We start from the raw sequence: 22468 nt of genomic DNA, 5'->3' as shown, positions 1-22468 counted from the left end.
CAGAGCCTGGGCTTGAACCCGATCGAACATCTCTGGAGAGACCTGAAAATAGCAGTGCAGCGACGCTCCCCATCCAACCTGACAGAGCTTGAGAGGATCTGCAGAGAAGAATGGGAGAAACTCCACAAATACAGGTGTGCCAAGCTTGTAGCGTCATACCCAAGAAGACTCAAGGATGTAATCGCTGCCAAAGGTGCTTCAACAATGTACTGAGTAAAAGAGTCTGAATACTTATGTAAATGTGCTATTTCAGTTTTGTATTTGTAATACATTTGCTTTGTCATCATCTCCCGAGTGGCGCAGTGGTCTAAGGCACTGCATCGCAGTGCTAGCTGTGCCACTAGAGATCCTGCTTCGACCCATGGGGCAGCGCACAATTGGCCCAGCGTCGTCCAGGGTAGGGGAGGGAATGGCCAGCAGGGATGTAGCTCAGTTGGTAGAGCATGGCGTTTGCAACGCCAGGGTTGTGGGTTCGATTCCCACGGGGGGCCAGTATGAAAAAATAAAAAATTAAAATAATGTATGCACTCACTAACTGTAAGTCGCTCTGGATAAGAGCGTCTGCTAAATGACGTAAATGTAAATGTAATTATGGGGTTATGTGTGAAAAAACTATGTAATCAATTTTAGAGCAAGGCTGTAACGTAACAAAATGTGGAAAAAGTCAAGGGGTCTGAATACTTTCCGAATGCACTGTATGTATGAAAATACCCTCACATAAATGGTGACATTTTGTCCAGTCTCCTCATATGAAACATTTGATCTCATATACAAAATGCTGGAGTATAGAGCCAAATTAAAAGTTTTAGCTTCACTGTCCAAATAAGTACATGGGGGTGTGTAGGACACTTGAGACTGTGTTGTACCTGTAGTTACAATTTAAAAAACACACACACACACACACACAGATTCCTGTACCCCATTCCCATAAGTGAGGAGTCTGGTGATGGAGAGATGTGAGACTTGTAACGGAGTTGGAGAGATGAATGTCAGGGAATACTGGCCACAGGGGATATGAGCGATTTAATTAAGCTGTGCTTCCAGTCAGCCAGTCTGTTGGGTTCCCTCTCACCTCAGCTTCCCTGTCTGTCTGTCATGGCAGGAGTGCAAAACAATGCCCTGGGAACCATGGCAAGGAGAGAAGTAATGCGTCTTGAAGTTTTCACACCTCCATGTTTCCTCCACATCCATGTCTCACCCTCGGGCTGCTAAAATTCCTATCCATTAGTCTCATATTAAGTGTACGGTTCTAGTAGTGACGTCTTCTAGCCTAGAGTATCAGACAACTTCGCTGTTTGTGGTTATTTTCTCACTCACTGGTTGGTATAGTTATGTGCTACGTCTCTCTATACCCATATCACTATTTTTGGTTTTTGTAACGGTACAGATTCACGTATTTGCCCTCAAGCAAAGTGATGGGTCTTTAGTTGCTGTAGTTGAACTGTGTGGATGTAATTTAAGCTTTGCAAGTCCCAGCAATCCTTAGCAGTACCTGCTTTGCACAGCAGGTTCTTTTAAGTGGACCTATCAGAGGAAAGAGCTGATGCACTGGCATCTGTCCTGGGGCGGTGCCTATAGTTCTTGTAAAGGGGATTTTCAGGTGAACAAAAGAGAAGAGCAGTCGCGGACATAGTCAATCATAAATCATTTCGATTTATTTACAAGTTGCAACAGGGATACCCCTCCAGCACAGAAGCAGAGAAAATCTCTAACTTGGCCTTCGCCGAGAAGGCCCTTATATTCTAATTACACAGAACCAGGAAGTAAATTTCAACTTTGTCAGCTGCTACAGAATCACACAGTGTTCCACAGAACAATCAGTGTCCTTGGTACTTGGACCTCCAGTCTGGCGTCAATCCCTATCAACAGATATGAGTTTACCATACAGCATCGAGTCTAGTGACCATCAACCAGTGACACAAATGAGTGTCACAAATAGAACACTTGAAATCATGTGAATTACATAAAGGGAAAACATATAAATATGCTAATCATTGTGTTAATGACTCTTAACTGAATATGAACTTGATTAATCTTAAATATTCCCCATTACAGTCCTCCATTTTGGTCATTTGACATGGGCCTCTGTATGCCTATGTAGATATTCCATTTAAAAAATCAGCCGTTTCCAGCTACAATAGCCATTTACAACATTAACAATGTCTACACTGTATTTCTGATCAATTTGATGTTATTTTAATGGACAAAAAAATTGCTTTTCTTTCGAAAACAAGGACATTTCTAATTGACCCCAAACTTTTGAACGGTAGTGTAGGTAGGGGTAAAGTGACTATGCATAGATAATAAACAGCGAGTAGCAGCAGTGTAAAAACAAATGTAAATAGTCCGGGTAGCCATTTGATGAATTGTTCAGCAGTCTTATGGCTTGGGGGTAGAAGCTGTTAAGAAGCCTTTTGGACCTAGACTTGGCGCTCCGGTACCGCTTGCCGTGCGGTAGCAGAAATAATCATTTTTTGGGCCTTCCTCTGACACCGCCTATTATATACAGTGCCAGTCAAACGTTTGGACACACCTACTCATTCAAGGGTTTTTCTTTATTTTTACTATTTTTTACATTGTAGTATAATAGTGAAGACATCAAAACTATGAAATAACACATGGAATCATGTAGTAACCAAGAAGGTGTTAAACAAATCAAAATATATTTTATATTTGAGATTCTTCAAATAGCCACCCTTTGCCTTGATGACAGCTTTGCACACTCTTGAATTCTAAATACATCACTGACAGTGTCACAAGCAAAGCACCATCACACCTCCTCCTCCATGCTTCACGGTGGGAACCACACATGCGGAGATCATCCATTCATCTACTCTGCGTCTCACAAAGACACGGCGGTTGGAACCAAAAATCTCAAATTTGGACTCATCAGACCAAAGGACAGATTTCCACCGGTCTAATGTCCATTGCTCATGTTTCTTGGCCCAAGCAAGTCTCTTCTTCCTATTGGTGTCCTTTAGAAGTGGTTTCTTTGCAGCAATTCGACCATGAAGGCCTGATTCATGCAGTCTCCTCTGAACAGTTAATGTTGAGATGTGTCTGTTACTTGAACTCTAAGTTCAAGTTCTTGGGCTACAATTTCTGAGGCTGGTAACTCTAATGAACTTATCCTCTGCAGCAGAGGTAACTCTGGGTCTACACACACATATACATACACATACACTACCAGTCAAAAGTCATTCCAGGGTTTTTCTTTATTTTTTACTATTTTCTAAATTGTAGAATAATAGTGAAAGAACACATATGGAATCATATAGTAACCAAAACAAGTGTTAAACAAATCAAAATATATTTTATATTTGAGATTCTTCAAATAGCCAGCCTTTGCCTTAATGACAGCTTTGCTCACTCACAATGTAGAAAATAGTAAAAATAAAGAAAAACCCTTGAATGAGTAGGTGTTCTAAAACTTTTGACCAGTAGTGTATGTTTCACAAGTTTGGATAGCACAATAAAATACAATACAGTAAAGAATAGTACAGTATATTGTACTGTACTGAACTATACTCTACCCTACTCTGCTGTATTGTACTGCACTGTACTCTACTGTGATGTCCAAACTTGTGAAACATGAGGGGAATGACATTCATATCCATAATTATGCATTTACATTTTAGACATTTAGCAGATGCTCTTATCCAGAGCGACTTACAGTTAGTGAGTGCATACATTTTTTTTCATACAGGCCCCCCTTGGGAATCGAACCCACAACCCTGGCGTTGCAAGCGCCATGCTCTACCAACTGAGCTACACGGGGCCCGTTCAGATCAGGGACCCAATTCGGTTACCAGGTGTAAATCCACTTCACTTACTCTAGTTCAATAACCAAAATATATCTTTTTCAAACTCAAGGTGCCGTGTCATAGCTGACACCCCATTCTGCAGACATCTTTGAATCTTAAAACCTCTATATGTAACTTTTTGGGTGACCTGTCGAAATTCACATAGGAATGTGACTTATAGATCTGTCATTCTCATTGAAAGCAAGTCTAAGACGCAGTAGAGCTGTTCTATGTGCGCTATTTCTATGCTTCCCATTCTAAAGTTTTGTTTTTGTGTCTTTTACTTTCGGTTTTGTACACCAGCTTCAAACAGCTGAAAATACAATATTTTTGGTTATGGAACATATATATTTTACAGCAGTTTATATGGTACAGTGATTCTCTACACTATACTGTACTGTCACATAAACTGAATTTAGGCAAACTATTAGAATTTTAGTAACCAGGCAATGGCAGAGTGATTTCTGCATAGTGCATCTTTAATTCGGAGCAGATATTTACGTTTTTGGAAAATGTGGTCACATAAAAACCTGTGAGATATTTTTCCGTAATTCTGTTAACAAAGTTTGCATCTGCACAGTTCTTCCACTAAATTAGTTTTTGTAAAATTTTCTGTGGAAATTGTTAAAAGCATTCGTTGTGCATAGAGTTGTATGGTTTGTTAAACTTTGAAGTACATGGTTTTTGTTTGGCATACATTTTAAGGGGAAAAAACAGAGTCAAAGCGTAATTCCTTTAACGTGGAATTGCCCATACTCATAAAATGTTATTTATGTTTATTTTAAAGTGACCCCCCCCCCGGCATACTGTATGTCCCTAAATCAATGTTCTGTTAAACCTCTATTGGATTATCCTATTCAACAAACATCAAAGACAAATATACATGAGTATAGACTTGTGGGTTGTGACCAACAAAGTCGATGCATGCATAACTTTGGGGCAAGACTTTGCGTTGCACATGCATAAATATTGTGATGTTGTCAGCTAACCCGTCTTTACATCCATTTACCAAAGGGAGTATTCAACATTATATTCAGAATGCCGTTCACATACCGCCGTCCTTTCTCCATTTTGGAACGTGTTTTAGTAACTTTGATCTACTGTTCCAAAAGTTTAACAAAATTCAGTGGTAATCTTTAGATACCAGGGGAAGACAACCTCTTGGAGAGAAACCACAGAAGTACACACAATTGACTCACCTCCAGGGAGCTGATTCTGAAGCTTTGCTCAGCGAACATGGCTGAAAACCTTAGCATCCCATCCTCATTGCCAAACTGTAAAGAGGATTTTCAGGTGAACAAAAGGGAAGAGCAGTCACAGATATAGTCAATCATAAATAATTTTGGTTTAATTACAAGGTGCAACAGGGAGACATTTTCTCTGTTTCTGTGCTGGAGGTGACTATATCAGCAGTCGCTGATATCAGCGACTGCTGTTCTCTTTTGTTCACCTGAAAATCCCCTTTACACTTCTCGTTTTCAAAACCTGGGGCTATACTTAAATGGTCAGTCTTACAACATTGCAATAACACTAATAGACTAGTTAGGCCTATACTCCACTACTGTACTCTAGCCTGACACACAACACAGAGGTGATTAGTGTGTCTAGTCTGTGCTGAACCTCTGTACAGTCTCATCATAGTCATATGAAGCTTTGTGGTATCCTGTTCTCACAAAGCCAATCTCTTGGATCACACCTCTGGGAGCTCTCTCTCTTCTTCATCAGTGTCAGCAGTAGCAGCAGCAGGTGGTGACAGAGGGAGAGGGAGCACAGGTGGCCGGCTTGTTGATCCATGAAGATGGATAGAGTCCAACCCGGACCTCTGGATGCCCTGTGCTGTCCTTCACTGCTGCCGGGGTTCATATTCACACTCGCACGCATACAGACATGCACGCACGACACGTACACATGTACACACACACACACACACACACACACACACACACACCTCTGCTGCAGTGAACTATTAGGAGACACCAGACCACAGATACTTTTCTCAGTCGACATCTGGGTATCTCTACACTGTTGGATATTCTCAACAAGGTGTCTGTGAGTGTGTCCAGTGACTGCATTTTATTGTATTTTTTTTTACTGATTAAGATCTATGGACTGGACAGTAATGGATGGATGTATAGTCCTCATTATTTTTCCTCTTAATGGAAAGACTGCTCTTCTGTTGTGTTCATTTTTTAAAACTTCATATATTTTATTATATAAAGTTGAAGTCGGAAGTTTACATACACCTTAGCCAAATACATTTAAATTCAGTTTTTCACAATTCCTGACATTTAATCCTAGTAAAACTTCCCTGTCTTAGGTCAGTTAGGATCACCACTTTATTTTAAGAATGTGAAATGTCAGAATAATAGTAGAGAGAATGATTTATTTCAGCTTTTATTTCTTTCATCACATTCCCAGTGGGTCAGAAGTTTACATACACTCAATTAGTATTTGGTAGCATTGCCTTTAAATTGTTTAACTTGGGTCAAACGTTTCGGGTAGCCTTCCACAAGCTTCCCACAATAAGTTGGGTGAATTTTGGCCCATTCGTCCTGACAGAGCTGGTGTAACTGAGTCAGGTTTGCAACTGCTTTTTCAGTTCTGCCCACATATTTTCTATAGGATTGAGGTCAGGGCTTTGTGATGGCCACTCCAATACCTTGACTTTGTTGTCCTTAAGCCATTTTGCCACAACTTTGGATGTATGCTTGGGGTCATTGTCCATTTGGAAGACCCATTTGCGACCAAGCTTTAACTTCCTGACTGATGTCTTGAGATGTTGCTTCAATATATCCACATCATTTTCTTTCCTCATGATGCCATCTATTTTGTGAAGTGCACCAGTCCCACATGTAGCAAAGCACCCCCGCAGCATCATGCTGCCACCCCCGTGCTTCACGGTTGGGATGGTGTTCTTCGGCTTGCAAGCAACCCCCTTTTTCCTCCAAACATAACGATGGTCATTATGGCCAAACAGTTATATTTTTGTTTCATCAGACCAGAGGACATTTCTCCAAAAAGTAAGATCTTTGTCCCCATGTGCAGTTGCAAACCAAAGTCTGGCTTTTTTATGGCGGTTTTGGAGCAGTGGCTTCTTCCTTGCTGAGCGGCTTTCAGGTTATGTCGATATAGGACTCGTTTTACTGTGGATATAGATACTTTTGTACCTGATTATGTTGTAGCAAATTGTCTTTGTCCTCAGTCAAACACAAAGTATTTCAGAGTTTTTGTAGAATTAAGATAAAATAATGATGTTCAGTTTGAACTTTGTTCAACCCTGGCTCACCCTGGCTTAACCTGGAGATGGATTGTGGACAACATGGCAGGCCCATAATCAATCTCTCAAACATACCCAAGCGTAACCCCTCTGTCCCAACCCGTCACACTATAATTTAATCAGGAAGACGCTCAAGGAGAGACAAAGGGTTCAGTTTGGTTTCAGTCACTGATATGATACAACCGAAGACAGGTCAGATGACCAGAGAACAAACACATAAACCCAGTGAGAGAAACCAATTACGTTCTTGCCTATCAACAGAGATGTATCATTAACCATGTCTATCCCATAGTCCACTGAAAAATACTCATCATATGGTTAAAATATTTCCTGGCTCTGTTTCACAATTCCCTGAACTATTTCCTTGCTCTGTTTCAGGCCTCTTCTTTTCATGTTGTGATGAACTATTTAACCATAGATTGTTAGCTTTTCATGATGTAATTAACTATCCTTACTATGCTTAACTGTAAAATCCCCATAATTTCCTCCAGCATCTTCACAAGGTCCTTTTATGTTTTTCTGGGATTGATTTGCACTTTTCGCACCAAAGTACGTTCATCTCTAGGAGACAGAACGCGTCTCCTTCCTGAGCGGTATGACGGCTGCGTGGTCCCATGGTGTTTATACTTGCGTACTATTGTTTGTACAGATGAATGTGGTACCTTCAGGCGTTTGGAAATTGCTCCCAAGGATGAACCAGACTTGTGGAGGTCTATAATCTTTCTTCTGAGGTCTTGTCTGATTTCTTTTGATTTTCTCATGATGTCAAGCAAAGAGGCACTGAGTTTGAAGGTAGGCCTTGAAATACATCCACAGGTACACCTCCAATTGACTCAAATGATGTCAATTAGCCTATCAGAAGCTTCTAAAGCCATGACATCATTTTCTGGAATTTTCTAAGCTGTTTAAAGGCACAGTCAACTTAGTGTATGTAAACTTCTGACCCACTGGAATTGTGATACAGTGAATTATAAGTGAAATAATCTGTCTGTAAACAATTGTTGGAAAAATTACTTGTGTCATGCACAAAGTAGATGTCCTAACCGACTTGCCAAAACTATAGTTTGTTAACAAGAAATTTGTGGCGTGGTTGAAAAACGAGTTTTAATGACTCCAACCTAAGTGTATGTAAACTTCCGACTTCAACTGTATATTTTTACTTTTACTTGTTCATAAGTGTTTTATGCATCTGTTATTGTGATACCTTTGCCTGTGTATCTCAGCTTTTGTGGGTTACATCTATAGATTTCTCATGTTCTGTAGCTAAAGCACCATTTGGGAGGCCTTCGCTGATCTGTGCTCCGTTCAACAAAACACTTCAGCGACCGATCAATGATTGTGGTCAGGCTCCTCCCATACATAAATATCCACTACACAGTCAGCCATCTAGTGAAGGAAGTCAAACGATGGAAGGTTAGAGATAGGTAACAGAGTATAAGTATTTTGTCCTTGGATTCTTTTAACAGGCCCAGAAAATGTAATACCCTACCAGTTGTAATGGCAGAGAAGCAAATATGACGCCTGAGTGAATGTAATTCCTCCTAGGGCTGTGTTTCTGTGAGTGCAGTTAAACGGAGAGCGAGGGGAACATGACAAACAAACATCAAACACTCATTTACTGAGTGAATGGCACTCCGTGAGATTGGGCCTGTGCTTAGCAGCAGCTCCCCAGTGAGTTGTGACCCTGCTGTGTGTGGAGTGTATGTAGACCACAGGATAGATCTGGGCATTTCCATCAAAGGACCCATAAGCACCAACATGTGAAGTTCATAGGAGCATGTCAAATTAAAGCTAAGAGTCTATATTTTTGAGAAATTAAAGCATATATACATTTTTCAACCATTTTCCATTCTAAAAATTAGGAATAAGGAATGGCTTTGATTTCTGGTCCAACATGGAAAAGGAGTCTTGGACAACATCTACCAGAAAAAGTCTTAAGGTATCAGAAATACATAAAAAACAATGTTGAAGTAATGACCCCTGCCAACTAATATCAACACTTATATTTACTTTTGGAGATAATATTTGCCTTCTGTATGTTTAAGAAACATTGCCTTGTGCCTTGTAATTCCGTTACCAAAAACCCACATATATTTAAGATATTTTCTAATTTCTCTACCTCATGAGAGAGAGGATAATGAAAGTTCACAGAAGTAACAAGTAAAGGTAGACCTAACAATTAGTTATAGCAATTTTACTGATATCAAGTATGTTTATTAATTATTATACTGAACAAAAATAAACGCAACATGTAAAGTGTTGGTCCCCTGTTTCATGAGATGAAATAAAAGATCCCAGAAATTTTCCATATGCACAAATGTGTTTACATCCCTGTTAGTGAACATTTCTCCTTTGCCAAGATAATCCATCCACCTGACAGGTGTGGTATATCAGGAAGCTGGTTAAACAGCATGATCATTACACAGGTGCACCTTGTGTATATGGCGTCGTGTGGGCAAGAGGTTTGCCAACGTTAGGAACAGAGTGCCCATGGTGGGGTTATAGTATGGGCAGGCATAAGCGACGATGTGAAATCCATAGATTAGGGCCTAATGAATGTATTTCAATTGACTGATTTCCTTATATGATCTGTAACTCAGTAGAATGTTTTGAAATTGTTGCATGTTGTGTTTATTTTTGTTCAGTGTAAGTGAAATCGGTAACGGAATTACCAAGAAATCAGTAATGGATTTACTGCAATTCAATTGGCTACAATGTGAAATCATAGTAGTCACAAACCACAGTTGGGCATACTGTTGTTTTGTGTGCAGCTGATAACTGTTTGTTTTCTTCCTCTTTGTCGTCTGGTGATCAAAGCAAGACTGTGAAAACAGTCTGGACAACCCCTTCCTCTCACTCTCTCTGCCACTCTCTCTCACTCCCTCTCTGCTCCTCTCTCTCACTCTTTCCAGTTAATGTCACCTGCCCAGGCCCTTACTGACAACTGCCATGACACCTACCACTTACCCTCTTTCTATTTACTGTAACAAGCATCTTCACCCACTGAGCACCGATTGACACCAACGTCCATGGACGTTGAAAAGTACCCACCCTGGCTGGACCAAATCTTAACCAATCATAGACGTCTATGTTTCACAAGTTTGGACAGCACTGTACATTACTGTACAGTAGAGTTCAGCACAGTATAAAACAGAACAGTACAGAAAAGTAAAGTAAAAAAGTATAATGGAGTACTGTAGAGTACAGTATAATGTACTTTACTGAACTCTGCTTTGCTGTGCTGAACTGTACTGTGATGTCCAAACTTGTGAAAGATACACTTCTATGATTGTTTCAGATTTTACCTTATCTGGACCAACCAAATGTGGTCTTGTCTGGGGGTGGAGCTCTTTACAATAATAACCAATGTGTATAATAATACCCAAATATGCAAAAGAAGGATATTACATATTTCTACCTTTTTGTGTACCTATGAAGGATACATCGACATGAAGAGAATGATATTCATATTCCAAATTATGCATTTCTGTATAGTGCATATCAGGGAGCCATGATGTAATTCCGTTCCCGGATGTAAATCCACGTTACCTACTGTAGTTCAATAACCAAAATATATATTTTTTAAACTCAAGGTGTCATGTCATAGATGACAGCCCATTCTTTCTGCAGACATCTTTTAATCTTAATTCAGAGCAGATATTTTAGAGTTTTGGGAAAACGTGGTCACATAAAACAATGGAGGGAGATGTTACTGTAATTCTGTTACCAAACTTTGAATCTGCACAGTTCTTCCAGTAAATGTGTTTTTGTGAAATGTTCTGTGTAAATTGTTCAAAGTAGTCCTTGTGCAGATAGTTGTATGGTTTGTTAAACTTTGAAATCAATGGTTTTTGTTTGGCATACATTTTAAGTAAAAAGTCTGAGTCAAAGCGTAATGCCGTTGCCATGGAATTGCCCATCTGTGGGTAGTGTATGTACAGAAAAGATCTGTGCTAAAGAAGGCATTCTTATCCTCACAAAGTTTTTTTAGTTACTGTACTTTGTCTTAATTTATCTAGACCTTAGGCCTTTGGATACATTAGCCTATCCATCTAGCCTATCTGAATGGTCAGCTTTCAGGGTTTTGCCTCAACAATACTAAGGACATTTTACACTGTTGAACCCTACTGTGGTTGCTAAATTGCTTGGTCTGATCAGCGTTCTTAGGTATTATCATTAAAAGGTCATTTGGTCGTCATGGCATCACCGGCAGGGTTGCATGGAGGGGGGTGACGGCCCCCTTTTGTTGTCAAGGACACAGCCAGCCTCCCTGGCGACCAGGAGAGGAGAGACGGCGCCAGTGCTGTTCTGGGAGGGTCCAGATTGAGTTGTCATGATCTGTCACAGTGACAGCCAGTCATGGCTGTGTGATGGCTCTATCAGGAGAAAGGCTAAACCCTATTTGGTTAGACCAACAGGCTGCTCACCATCAGATCCATACATTTCTACAGTCTGACCTAGACCCAACCCACCTACCTGCCATCCGCATAGAGATACTCTTATATACCTGTGTTGAATAAAGAATACTGCCTTGCGTTTTTTCTATTTAATAATCTAGCAGAGAGAATGGGTGTGTGATAGTGCCTTTTGTTATCTCTGAGTGTGAGCCTTGCTGTTGTCACACTAACCTGTACCAATGGCCTTGTGGTTCTGTCATCCATCTTTGGGCCAGTGTTATGCCCTGTAGTGTAGACACATCAGAGCCCTGGGTCCTGTAAACCTGTTATCTGAAGTAAGGCTCACTGTGGCACAACTCTGACATGAACCCCTGCCTCATCTGCTCTCGCTCTCGCTCTCTCACTCTACCCCTCTCTTTACCCCTGTCTCTACCCCTCCCTCTGCCCCTCCACTCCTGTCTGCACAAGTAAGCAGTGCTAGGAATCCCCCACAGACAGTTCCTACCAGCTCCCAGGCAGGGCAGCCTGCGAACAGAGTGGAGTGGGGCTTTCAAGCAAAGACGGTCAAGACTCTATTAGCAGCACTTCGAACAGGCCCGTCAGCCAGCCCATTCAACCTTATTTATAGCAGGAGGAGTAGCACTGGTAGCGTCCTGGCCCATGTTATACAGTGAGGAAAAAAAGTATTTGATCCCCTGCTAATTTTGTACATTTGCCCACTGACAAAGAAATTATCAGTCTATAATTTTAATGGTAGGTTTATTTGAACAGTGAGAGACAGAATAACAACAACAAAATCCAGAAAAACGCATGTCAAAAATGTTATAAATTGATTTGCATTTTAATGAGGGAAATAAGTATTTGACCCCCTCTCAATCAAAAAGATTCCTGGCTCCCAGGTGTCTTTTATACAGGTAATGAGCTGAGATTAGGAGCACACTCTTAAAGGGAGTGCTCCTAATCTCAGCTTGTTACCTGTATAAAAGACACCTGTCCACAGAAGCAATCAATCAGATTCCAAACTCTCCACCATGGCCAAGACCAAAGAGCTCTCCAAGGATGTCAGGGACAAGATTGTAGACCTACACAAGGCTGGAATGGGCTACAAGACCATCGCCAAGCAGCTTGGTGAGAAGGTGACAACAGTTGGTGCGATTATTCGCAAATGGAAGAAACACAAAAGAACTGTCAATCTCCCTCGGCCTGGGGCTCCATGCAAGATCTCACCTCGTGGAGTTGCAATGATCATGAGAACGGTGAGGAATCAGCCCAGAACTACACGGGAGGATCTTGTCAATGATCTCAAGGCAGCTGGGACCATAGTCACCAAGAAAACAATTGGTAACACACTACGCCGTGAAGGACTGAAATCCTGCAGCGCCCGCAAGGTCCCCCTGCTCAAGAAAGCACATATACAGGGCCGTCTGAAGTTTGCCAATGAACATCTGAATGATTCAGAGGAGAACTGGGTGAAAGTGTTGTGGTCAGATGAGACCAAAATCGAGCTCTTTGGCATCAACTCAACTCGCCGTGTTTGGAGGAGGAGGAATGCTGCCTATGACCCCAAGAACACCATCCCCACCGTCAAACATGGAGGTGGAAACATTATGCTTTGGGGGTGTTTTTCTGCTAAGGGGACAGGACAACTTCACTGCATCAAAGGGACGATGGACGGGGCCATGTACCGTCAAATCTTGGGTGAGAACCTCCTTCCCTCAGCCAGGGCATTGAAAATGGGTCGTGGATGGGTATTCCAGCATGACAATGACCCAAAACACACGGCCAAGGCAACAAAGGAGTGGCTCAAGTAGAAGCACATTAAGGTCCTGGAGTGGCCTAGCCAGTCTCCAGACCTTAATCCCATAGAAAATCTGTGGAGGGAGCTGAAGGTTCGAGTTGCCAAACGTCAGCCTCGAAACCTTAATGACTTGGAGAAGATCTGCAAAGTGGAGTGGGACAAAATCCCTCCTGAGACGTGTGCAAACCTGGTGGCCAACTACAAGAAACGTCTGACCTCTGTGATTGCCAACAAGGGTTTTGCCACCAAGTACTAAGTCATGTTTTGCAGAGGGGTCAAATACTTATTTCCCTCATTAAAATGCAAATCAATTTATAACATTTTTGACATGCGTTTTTCTGGATTTTTTTGTTGTTATTCTGTCTCTCACTGTTCAAATAAACCTACCATTAAAATTATAGACTGAACATGTCTTTGTTAGTGGGCAAACGTACAAAATCAGCAGGGGATCAAATACTTTTTTCCCTCCCTGTAGATTGCAGCAGTTTTATTGGGAGTTATTCATCTGTTGTCATTCTGCTCAGTAGTAATGTTTTTTAAGTTGCCCCTATGCCTTTTGTCAGGGCTGTGTTGGCTCGTATTGATTTACCGATAATGATAATGCATGCAAGTTGCCATTGTCAGAATGGAAGGGCAGCGTCTCCATTCTCTGATTTAATCTGTTAATAATCCTTTGGAACGTCAGAGACACCTCCAGATTGTTTACCTGCCAGCATATTTTGAATAGGTATAAGTTAACCAGTGTTCTATTTCAATCTGTGGGTATAACGTCATGTGAAAAATATATACTAGTATAGCATTTTCCACCGCTAGTGTTGAGTCAGAGGTTCTGTGCCTCTCTTCCTGCGCTATAATCAACCCCACTTGATGTAACAGGGGTATCATTGCTGAGAGAGAGAGACTGAAGAATCTAATCACATCACCCAAAGAGCACTCTATAAGTTATATGCATGCAGTGTAGTGCTCAGTCCACCACATGACTTATACATGAACACCAAAATAGATGTTGCTGAGTCAGAGACTCAGATTTTTCACTTTAATATGTATACCAAAGAAAAAACATTGATTTCATAGAACTCTATACACAATGACTCCTTTTAACATTTTCCACTGAATATTTTACGAAAACACATTTACAGGAAGAACTGTGCAGATACAAAGTTTGGTAACAGAATGAAAGGGGGATTTTACCGTTATTCTGTTACCAGTAAATGTTGTATTTATTTATTACTGTGTAAATTGTTCAAAGTAGTAATTGTGGATAGAGTTGTATGGTTTGTTGGTTTTTGTGTGGCATACATTTTAAAGTGAAAAATCGGAGTCTCGGCGTAATTCTGTTATCGTGGAATTGCCCTCATACAATCGCCTCTTGAAGACACTCAAGACCTACAGTTGAAGTCGGAAGTTTACATACACCTTAGCCAAATACATTTAAACACAATTCCTGACATTTTAATCCTAGTAAAAATTCCATGTCTTAGGTCAGTTAGGATCACCACTTTATTTTAAGAATGTGAAATGTCAGAATAGAGAGAATTATTTATTTCAGCTTTTATTTCTTTCATCACATATATATATACAGTTGAGGTCGGATGTTTACATACACTTAGGTTGGAGTCATTAAAACTTGTTTTTTTCTTGTTAACCAACTATAGTTTTGGCAAGTCAGTTAGGACATCTACTTTGTGCATGACACAAGTAATTTTTCCAACAATTGTTTACAGACAGATTATATCACTTATAATTCACAATTCCAGTGGGTCAGAAGTTTACATACACATTTTAGCCATTTTAGCAGACTCTCTTATCCAGAGCGACTTACAGTTAGTGAGTGCATACATTTTTCATACTGGCGCCATGCTCTACCAACTGAGCAACAGGGGACTGTGCCTTTAAACAGCTTGGAAAATTCCAGAAAATGATGTCATGGCTTTAGAAGCTTCTGATAGGCTAATTGACATCATTTGAGTCAATTGGAAGTGTACCTGTGGATGTATTTCAAGGCCTACCTTCAAACTCAGTGCCTCTTTGCTTGACATCATGGGAAAATCAAAATAAATCAGCAAAGACCTCAGAAAAAAATGATAGACCTCCACAAGCCTGGTTCATCCTTGGAAGCAAAATCCAAACGCCTGAAGGTACCACGTTCATCTGTACAAACAATAGTACGCAAGTATAAACCCCATGGGACCACGCAGCCATCATACCGCTCAGGAAGGAGACGCGTTCTGTCTCCTAGAGATGAACGTACTTTGGTGTGAAAAGTGCAAATCAATCCCAGAACAACAGCAAAGGACCTTGTGAAGATGCTGGAGGAAACGGGTAAAAAAAAAAAATCTGAGGTCTTGGCTGATTTCTTTTGATTTTCCCATGATGTCAAGCAAAGAGGCACTGAGTTTGAAGGTAGGCCTTGAACTACATCCACAGGTACACCTCCAATTGACTCAAATGATGTCAATTAGCCTATCAGAAGCTTCTAAAGCCAAGACATCATTTTCTGGAATTTTCCAAGCTATTTAAAGGCACAGTCAACTTACTGTATGTAAACTTCTGACCCACTGGAATTGTGATACAGTGAATTATAAGTGAAATAATCTGTCTGTAAACAATTGTTGGAAAAATTACTTGTGTCATGCACAAAGTAGATGTCCTAACCGACTTGCCAAAACTATAGTTTGTTAACAAGAAATTTGTGGAGTGGTTGAAAAACAAGTTTTAATGACTCCAACCTAAGTGTATGTAAACTTCAGACTTCAAATGTACATGTCATGAGGATGCAGTATTTATGGTTTAGACATATACTTCCTTTGATGTAATGTTTAAATGGAGTTTTCCAGTTTGCTATTTGCAGTGGGGGAAAAAGAGTGCTCGACAGTGACTGCAGGACAGGTTTTTGACAGTATTTAGTGTAGTAAAACCAGCATCCCTTAGAATTTGTGACATAATGATTTGTGCGTTTGCACATGCATGGTGGGGGGGACGGGGGGACGACTGTATTGGAAACCTGCTGATGATGCCAACTGATATGAGGTCTTAAATCAATATGGGAAATGCCTTTTTTAATCTCATAAGTACATTAGCAGATGAAGTGCCCCCGCAAGGAATAATGCAATTCTTTAAAAGCCCTCTAAGAATAATGAGAGATGTCTTGCAGTGGATGTGCCGAAAGAAGAGAGAGAATTGACAGAGCGTGTATGCGCGCATGTGTGTTTTTGTTTATGAATACGACAGGGTTGCCCAGTCCTTAGCGAGTTTAGAGAGGGGGATGGGGCTCCCCCTTTGGCAGACAGAATGGCGCAATGACTGCTGTGTGCCAGTGAGGGCTCTGATAATGAACTGAGCCTCGACCTGCTCTGACACACACACACACACACACACCGGTGACTGAAGCAGGGTTTCCTCTGACTCAAACAAAACTGGGAGAATCCCCCAGAGTATGTAATATGAAAATATTGAAATGGAGAGGGACTGTGAAGGAGAGGGGGAGAAATAGAGAGAGCAAGAGACTACAAGGTCACGTTACTCCGCCACTTTAATGCCTTCCTATCAAAGCCCTACTCTAGGACAGGGTGGAGGGTTTGGCGTTTATCATTCATCAACCATCTGTGTAAAACCTAGGAATTATTGGCTGTGTTCTGACTTATTGCTTGTAGGAGGGTCAGGAAATTAAATATGTGAGAGTGTCTATGTGGTTGTGTTTTCCGATATGAAAGTGACAGGTTTAGCAATTTAAGTCATTATAAGTTAACAATGGATTGTGTATTTGGCTGTTAATCCTTCAAAGATCCAGAGAAGTGCTTGGCATTGTGTGGGCTCAGTTCCAGATTATTCCTAACACTCTACTTCTTTTGGTCAGCGAATTAGAGGCAAAATCTCTTCAGTTCACAGAATTATACTCTGGGGTGGATTATATGCCTTTCTTGCACTAACACTCACATTTGTATTTTGTCACTAGCACTGACTTGAAAGGTTTTAAGGATGACTGTGGGTTGGGTGGTAGCCTAGCGGTTAAGAGGTTGGGCCATTAACCGAAAGGTTCCTGGTTCGAATTCCCGAGCTGACTAGGCAAAAATCTGTCGATGTGCCCTAGAGCAAGGAACTTAATCCTAATTGCTCCTGTAAATCGCTCTGGATAAGAGCGTCTGGTAAATATGCGTGGTTGTCTCACCTAGCCACCTTAACATGAATGCACTAACTTTAAATTATACACAGACTAAGCGCTCTAAACAGTGGAGCAGGGCAGATGTTTTTACTGAGATGTTCCTGGTTTGAACACAAGCCAGTTAGTTGTTCCTTTCAGAAGGTGGCCATGATAGGACCATTGAGTCACATAAAAGAAAGCAGTCATGGGATCTGGTATCAATGGTTGGCTGGGAGGAAGGCGTGCCCATCCCAGGAATTTGGCTTGGCTTGTTTTCCGCATGTTTTTTTATGCCTGACTACCAATCCAAAACAAGTTCCCCACACACAGAGGATTCTCTGTTCTTTAATTGGGACTGTCATTAAAGTTATTTGGCACAAAGTGAAAGGGGACAGCCAGACAACAGACAGTCCCTCTATTTCAGCTTGTTGTCAGGGCCCTGCTCTCACAGTAGATCCATCAGCCATAGGGGACATTACGGTAGGTCAAATCAGGGTCACCATGGTGATGCCTAGGTAGGTTACCCTAGGCCTAGGGTTTCAATGGTGATGTCTAGGTAGGTAGAAATAAGGTCACCATGGCAACATTTAGGGGACTAATTCAGGGTCACCATGGTGCCGTTTTAAGGAAGGCTACCTCAGGGTCAGCATCACGACTAGGTTCTCAGAAACATGTGATCCATCATTGGAGCCTCTCTCAGACTGCACTGCTCTTCAAGGTGAGATGGAGATAGATAGATGGAGAGAGGGCTGAGGCAGGGGGAGGAGTGTGAATGTGTCCTCTCCATCGATCATTCAGCACCGGCTGCTGACAAGGCGGCTACAGGACTCCCTTTTGTTTCACGCTGGCGTGTGTGTCTCAGCACTAGGCTAAAGCTAATAACACCGCTGACCTCCAGCTAGCCCAGGTCAGAAGGCAGGGCATCAATGGTGGGTTCTCCTTTAGACCAGTGTAGTTTCAGTCACACAGCATTGAAGACAGGGAACAGAGGAAAACACAGTCAGACATTTTAAAATATGACTATTTTGACTCTTAGATTCCTCTTAAGTAGTATATTGCCAGGACTTTAGTAGTATATTGCCTGGTAGCAGTGGTGAAGACCTGAGCTTTCTTCAGTTTTGTGGCTGTGGTTTTTCTCAGACATGATCTCCAGTGATGCTTTTCCTAGCGTTCGGTCCCAAGTCACTGTTGCAGTGTGGTGTGATTTTTAACATTGATTGGAGGAGGCACTGGGAGCAGTGTGCTGGGAGCTAAAATTGACTAGGAGAACAGCTACTGTGTCTGTGTCTGTGTGCGCGTGTCCATGCATCTCCTTACCCTTTTCAAAAATGAGACTGTTGATAGACATACTGTATTCAGAATATCCATAATCCACCACCAATCAGGCTTTCCAGACAATATGCACCTCATTGTACTGTCAGCTGTTTCCGCCATTTCCCCTTCTCCCATCCTCCATATTTATTCATGCACTTAGCATGTTCTGAGCATCGTCTGATGTCAGAGGCATTTAACCAAATGTGACCATCTCTAATGGACTCCCAGTCAAATATGTTCCACAGAGTGCAAACACATGCCTTGTCTATCCATCTGTCCTCTAGGCTTTCTCCTCTTAACTCTCATTGCCTGAATAATGTGTATCTCTGAATGACTGTATCTGAAGTGTCCTACATGGCACTGTGGATGAATGTGACCAGAGGGAAGGAGTTATCAAGCCAGATGATTTGGCGTCTCTCTCCAGACCTACACTGCCCCAATCTGTTCCTCCCATTATAGTCTATCTCTTCCCCTTGTCTCTTTGGCTGTCATTTGTCCCAAGGGGCTCCTAGCTTAGAATAAACATTGCAGGGTTTGTCTCTATGGCAACCGCAGCACACTCCGTACAGTGAGACTGTTGGAGATGGATGTATCTAGACGTGACCTGGTGTTCTTATAGTTGATGTGGGACAGGGTCGGGCCATAGAAAATGTACAGTACAATAAAATACAATACAACTTCCTATTGTGGGATAGGTCTTAGGGATTTACTGGAAAAACTGTGCAAATGCAATGTTTGGTAACAGAATTACGGTAAAATATCCCTGTTTTTTTCTGTTACCAAACATTGTATCTGCCCAGTCCTTCTGTAAATATGTTTTTATAAAATATTAAGTGGAAATTGTTAAAAGTAGTCATTGTGCATAGAGTTCTATGGTTTGTTAAACTCAGTGTAATTCCATTTACCATGGAATTGCCCAAGAGCAATTGAGGTTTGTTTGTCAGGTAACCCAGTACTGGTCAGAAGGGTTGAGGTGTGAAATGAACCTGTCTGTCATTTGGGTACAAGCCTGCCCCTGCCCCCTGGTGGTTGTGTTAGCCGATTAGTAGGCTACGATTACAGTTGGCCTTTGCTACCGGCCCACTTTCTGTGTCAGCCAGAGGAAGTGTTGGATTGATCCGGCCAATACGCTCAATCTGCTCAAGCATGCAGAATATTTGTTTTTCTTTTTTCTCGCTTCTTGTCAAAATATTATTTAGTTCCTTTGAGCCGGATTTGTCAGCAGGATTGCTGGGCATATTTTGACCCTGCTAAGTACCGCCGACGCTTGATGTGCAGGCATAAGCTACCGTTTTGCTTACTTTTATGTGATTGAACGTCCAGTCTGTTCCAGGAAGGCAGTGAGGTCTTGCCACAGGGATATATTATATTATATTTCACTCATCAGACGGAGGCTATGCACACTGGTCATGCACTATAGCAGGTCTAAGAACAGCCTAATGGTTCCTGCTGACTCAAACTGGGATGACGTAATCTGTGGAGTGGAGCTGTTCTGGTTGGTTGACTTCCAGGCAGTCCAAGCAAATCACCAACCCACCCTGAAGGTTATATGCTACCTCAGCTCAAGGTTGTTAGAGGCGGGCCCTGACACAGGAAGTGATTGTAGGACTGGAACTCCCATTGGCTGTTGTCAATCCAATAGCCATGGCCTTTTTCTTTTGCAGACAAGCCTTCACTGTATTTGTACTGTACATTTTTAGAGTGAGTTTCTGTTAATTGAGCTTGTTAATATGAGTATATTATATAAATAAAATATAGGTGAGAGTCAGTTACAATATCGGCTAAATTTGATTTTATTCTGTTAGAAGCATTGACCTAAGAGAAGGCCTCTATGTGATATCTCCTGTTATCCGTAACATGATCTTGTCTCTCAGAGAGCCAGGTAACAGGACACCGTTAAGGTCCTCACCTTGAGCAGGCGGCACTGGGGTAAAAGGGGGAGGGGCTGGGGCTGGCTCTGGTGCGGGTGATTGCGTGCTGCCCAGGCGTCGTCTCTCTCGGTGTAATTATTTGCCAGGACAAACTGAGGCCTCAAGGGGAAAACAAATGAGGAGGGATTTGTGTGGTATCCCTGCCTTTCTTCCTGCCTGCCTGGTCCCTGGGTGTAGTCTATGAAAGGCTAGTATGACCTTTCACACAGACAGGGAGAATGCTCTTCAACCCCTCAGCTTCATCACGTGTGTCAGGGCGACACAGCTCAGATGTGTGTGGGAGAGTCCCAGGGGAGGAATGACAGAGCCAGGAGGGCCACAGTACGACACACGGAGGGCCAGGGCCAGGGCCACAGTACGACACACGGAGGGCCAGGGCCACAGTACGACACACGGAGGGCCAGGGCCACAGTACGACACACGGAGGGCCAGGGCCACAGTACGACACACGGAGGGCCAGGGCCACAGTACGACACACGGAGGGCCAGGGCCACAGTACGACACACGGAGGGCCAGGGCCACAGTATGACACACGGCTGCCTGCCGCTCTCATCCCATACAAACAGATCAATCAGCCTAATGTGTAGTTACTAACTGCTCCCATGTTAACTAATAGCGTGAAGCTGACATGAATCTGAACAACTTATCGACGCAGCAGGGGTCTCTCAGATCGTGTGTGTGCATTGACACATGCAAATAATAGTCTTTGTATGATGGTTTGTGCTATAATTGTGTAGCTACAATTTCTGAAGATGTGCTATGTATGCCATGTGTAGCTCACATAGGTTAATGTCTTGTCTTCCTCTCTCTCTGTCTCTCTCTCTCTCTCTCTCTCTGTGTGGCGTAGTGACCAGACAGGAAGATGGATGAGCTACAGGACGTGCAGCTGACTGAGATCAAGCCCCTGCTGACTAATAAGGTGAGAGGATGAGATGACCACTTGCATGGGAGATTCACACATACACAGACAGATGTGCAGAATGTTGCCTATACATGACACACAGAGACTTATTCAGTATTTGTCTCCAACGTGAACAGTGCCTCTCTCCCCACTCCAGAGCGCTGTTCATCAAAGTGAATGATTTATCATCTCAGCTTCACTGTAGTGAGGGAAGAGTCAATAGAAGAACAAAAAGCAAGGGATGTAGTTAGGCTCAAGAGAGAGATACAGAGGATAGAGAGAGATGCAGAGAGAGGGAGAGGAAGCAGGAGGGAGGGGAGGAAAGAGGGAAAGATCAAAGGGGAAGCTAGCAGAAACTGCTCTTTTTTGTGAGCTTGAAAGATTCAGGTAAGAGGGGAAAAAAAGAGCTCCCAGCCTGCCTTGGGGTGGGGCAAGAAGGAAGTCAGCCCATCTGTGTAAATTGACCCCTATTACACCCAGAGGGGACTATCCTGTTACAGACAGTTCCAGTGCGAACTGGAATTTTTATTTAGGAGCACCAGTACGCCTAGAACAATTACAGATTCTAGCTTTGTTACCCCAAATATTTTGCATTGTGCTCCTACATTTCTTTTTGTGCGCCTACATTTTTTAAATTAGGCACACACGTGCTCCTTGTAAAAAAAAAGGTCAGCATAGAGCCCTGTAGACTCTCTCTGCTTCACAGGAAATCAGTTGATGTATAGGTTGAGGCAGAGGGTGTTGCGTCATGCGTCATGCATCATGGGCTGAACAGGCCATTTATCATCTGACAGTGGTGCTGGTGAAGTGGGCTGGCTGTGGACAGAGAGGAAGAGAAGTGAGAGGGTTCACTACCGTCAAAATCTGTCCACGATAAGCAGACTGCCTGCCTTCCCTCCTTTGGGA

The 22468-nt window shown here is 42.2% G+C and overlaps 1 protein-coding gene across 2 annotated transcripts in view; it reads left to right on the top strand.

Moving 5' to 3' along the window:
* LOC311133189 (protein NDRG3-like) overlaps positions 1-22468 on the top strand; it is a 49866-nt gene that overhangs the window by 3874 nt on the left and 23524 nt on the right. For both annotated transcript variants that reach the window (XM_084166638.1, XM_084166637.1), the window contains exon 2: positions 21509-21580. In XM_084166638.1, the coding sequence (XP_084022764.1) occupies positions 21524-21580 (57 nt within the window). In that variant the 5' untranslated portion in view covers positions 21509-21523. The remainder of the gene's footprint in view (positions 1-21508; positions 21581-22468) is intronic.

The sequence above is a fragment of the Coregonus lavaretus genome (genome assembly GCF_964263955.1).
Source record: "Coregonus lavaretus genome assembly, chromosome: 8".
NCBI classification, from domain to species: Eukaryota; Metazoa; Chordata; class Actinopteri; order Salmoniformes; family Salmonidae; genus Coregonus; species Coregonus lavaretus.
This window is presented reverse-complemented; position numbering and strand designations above follow the sequence as displayed.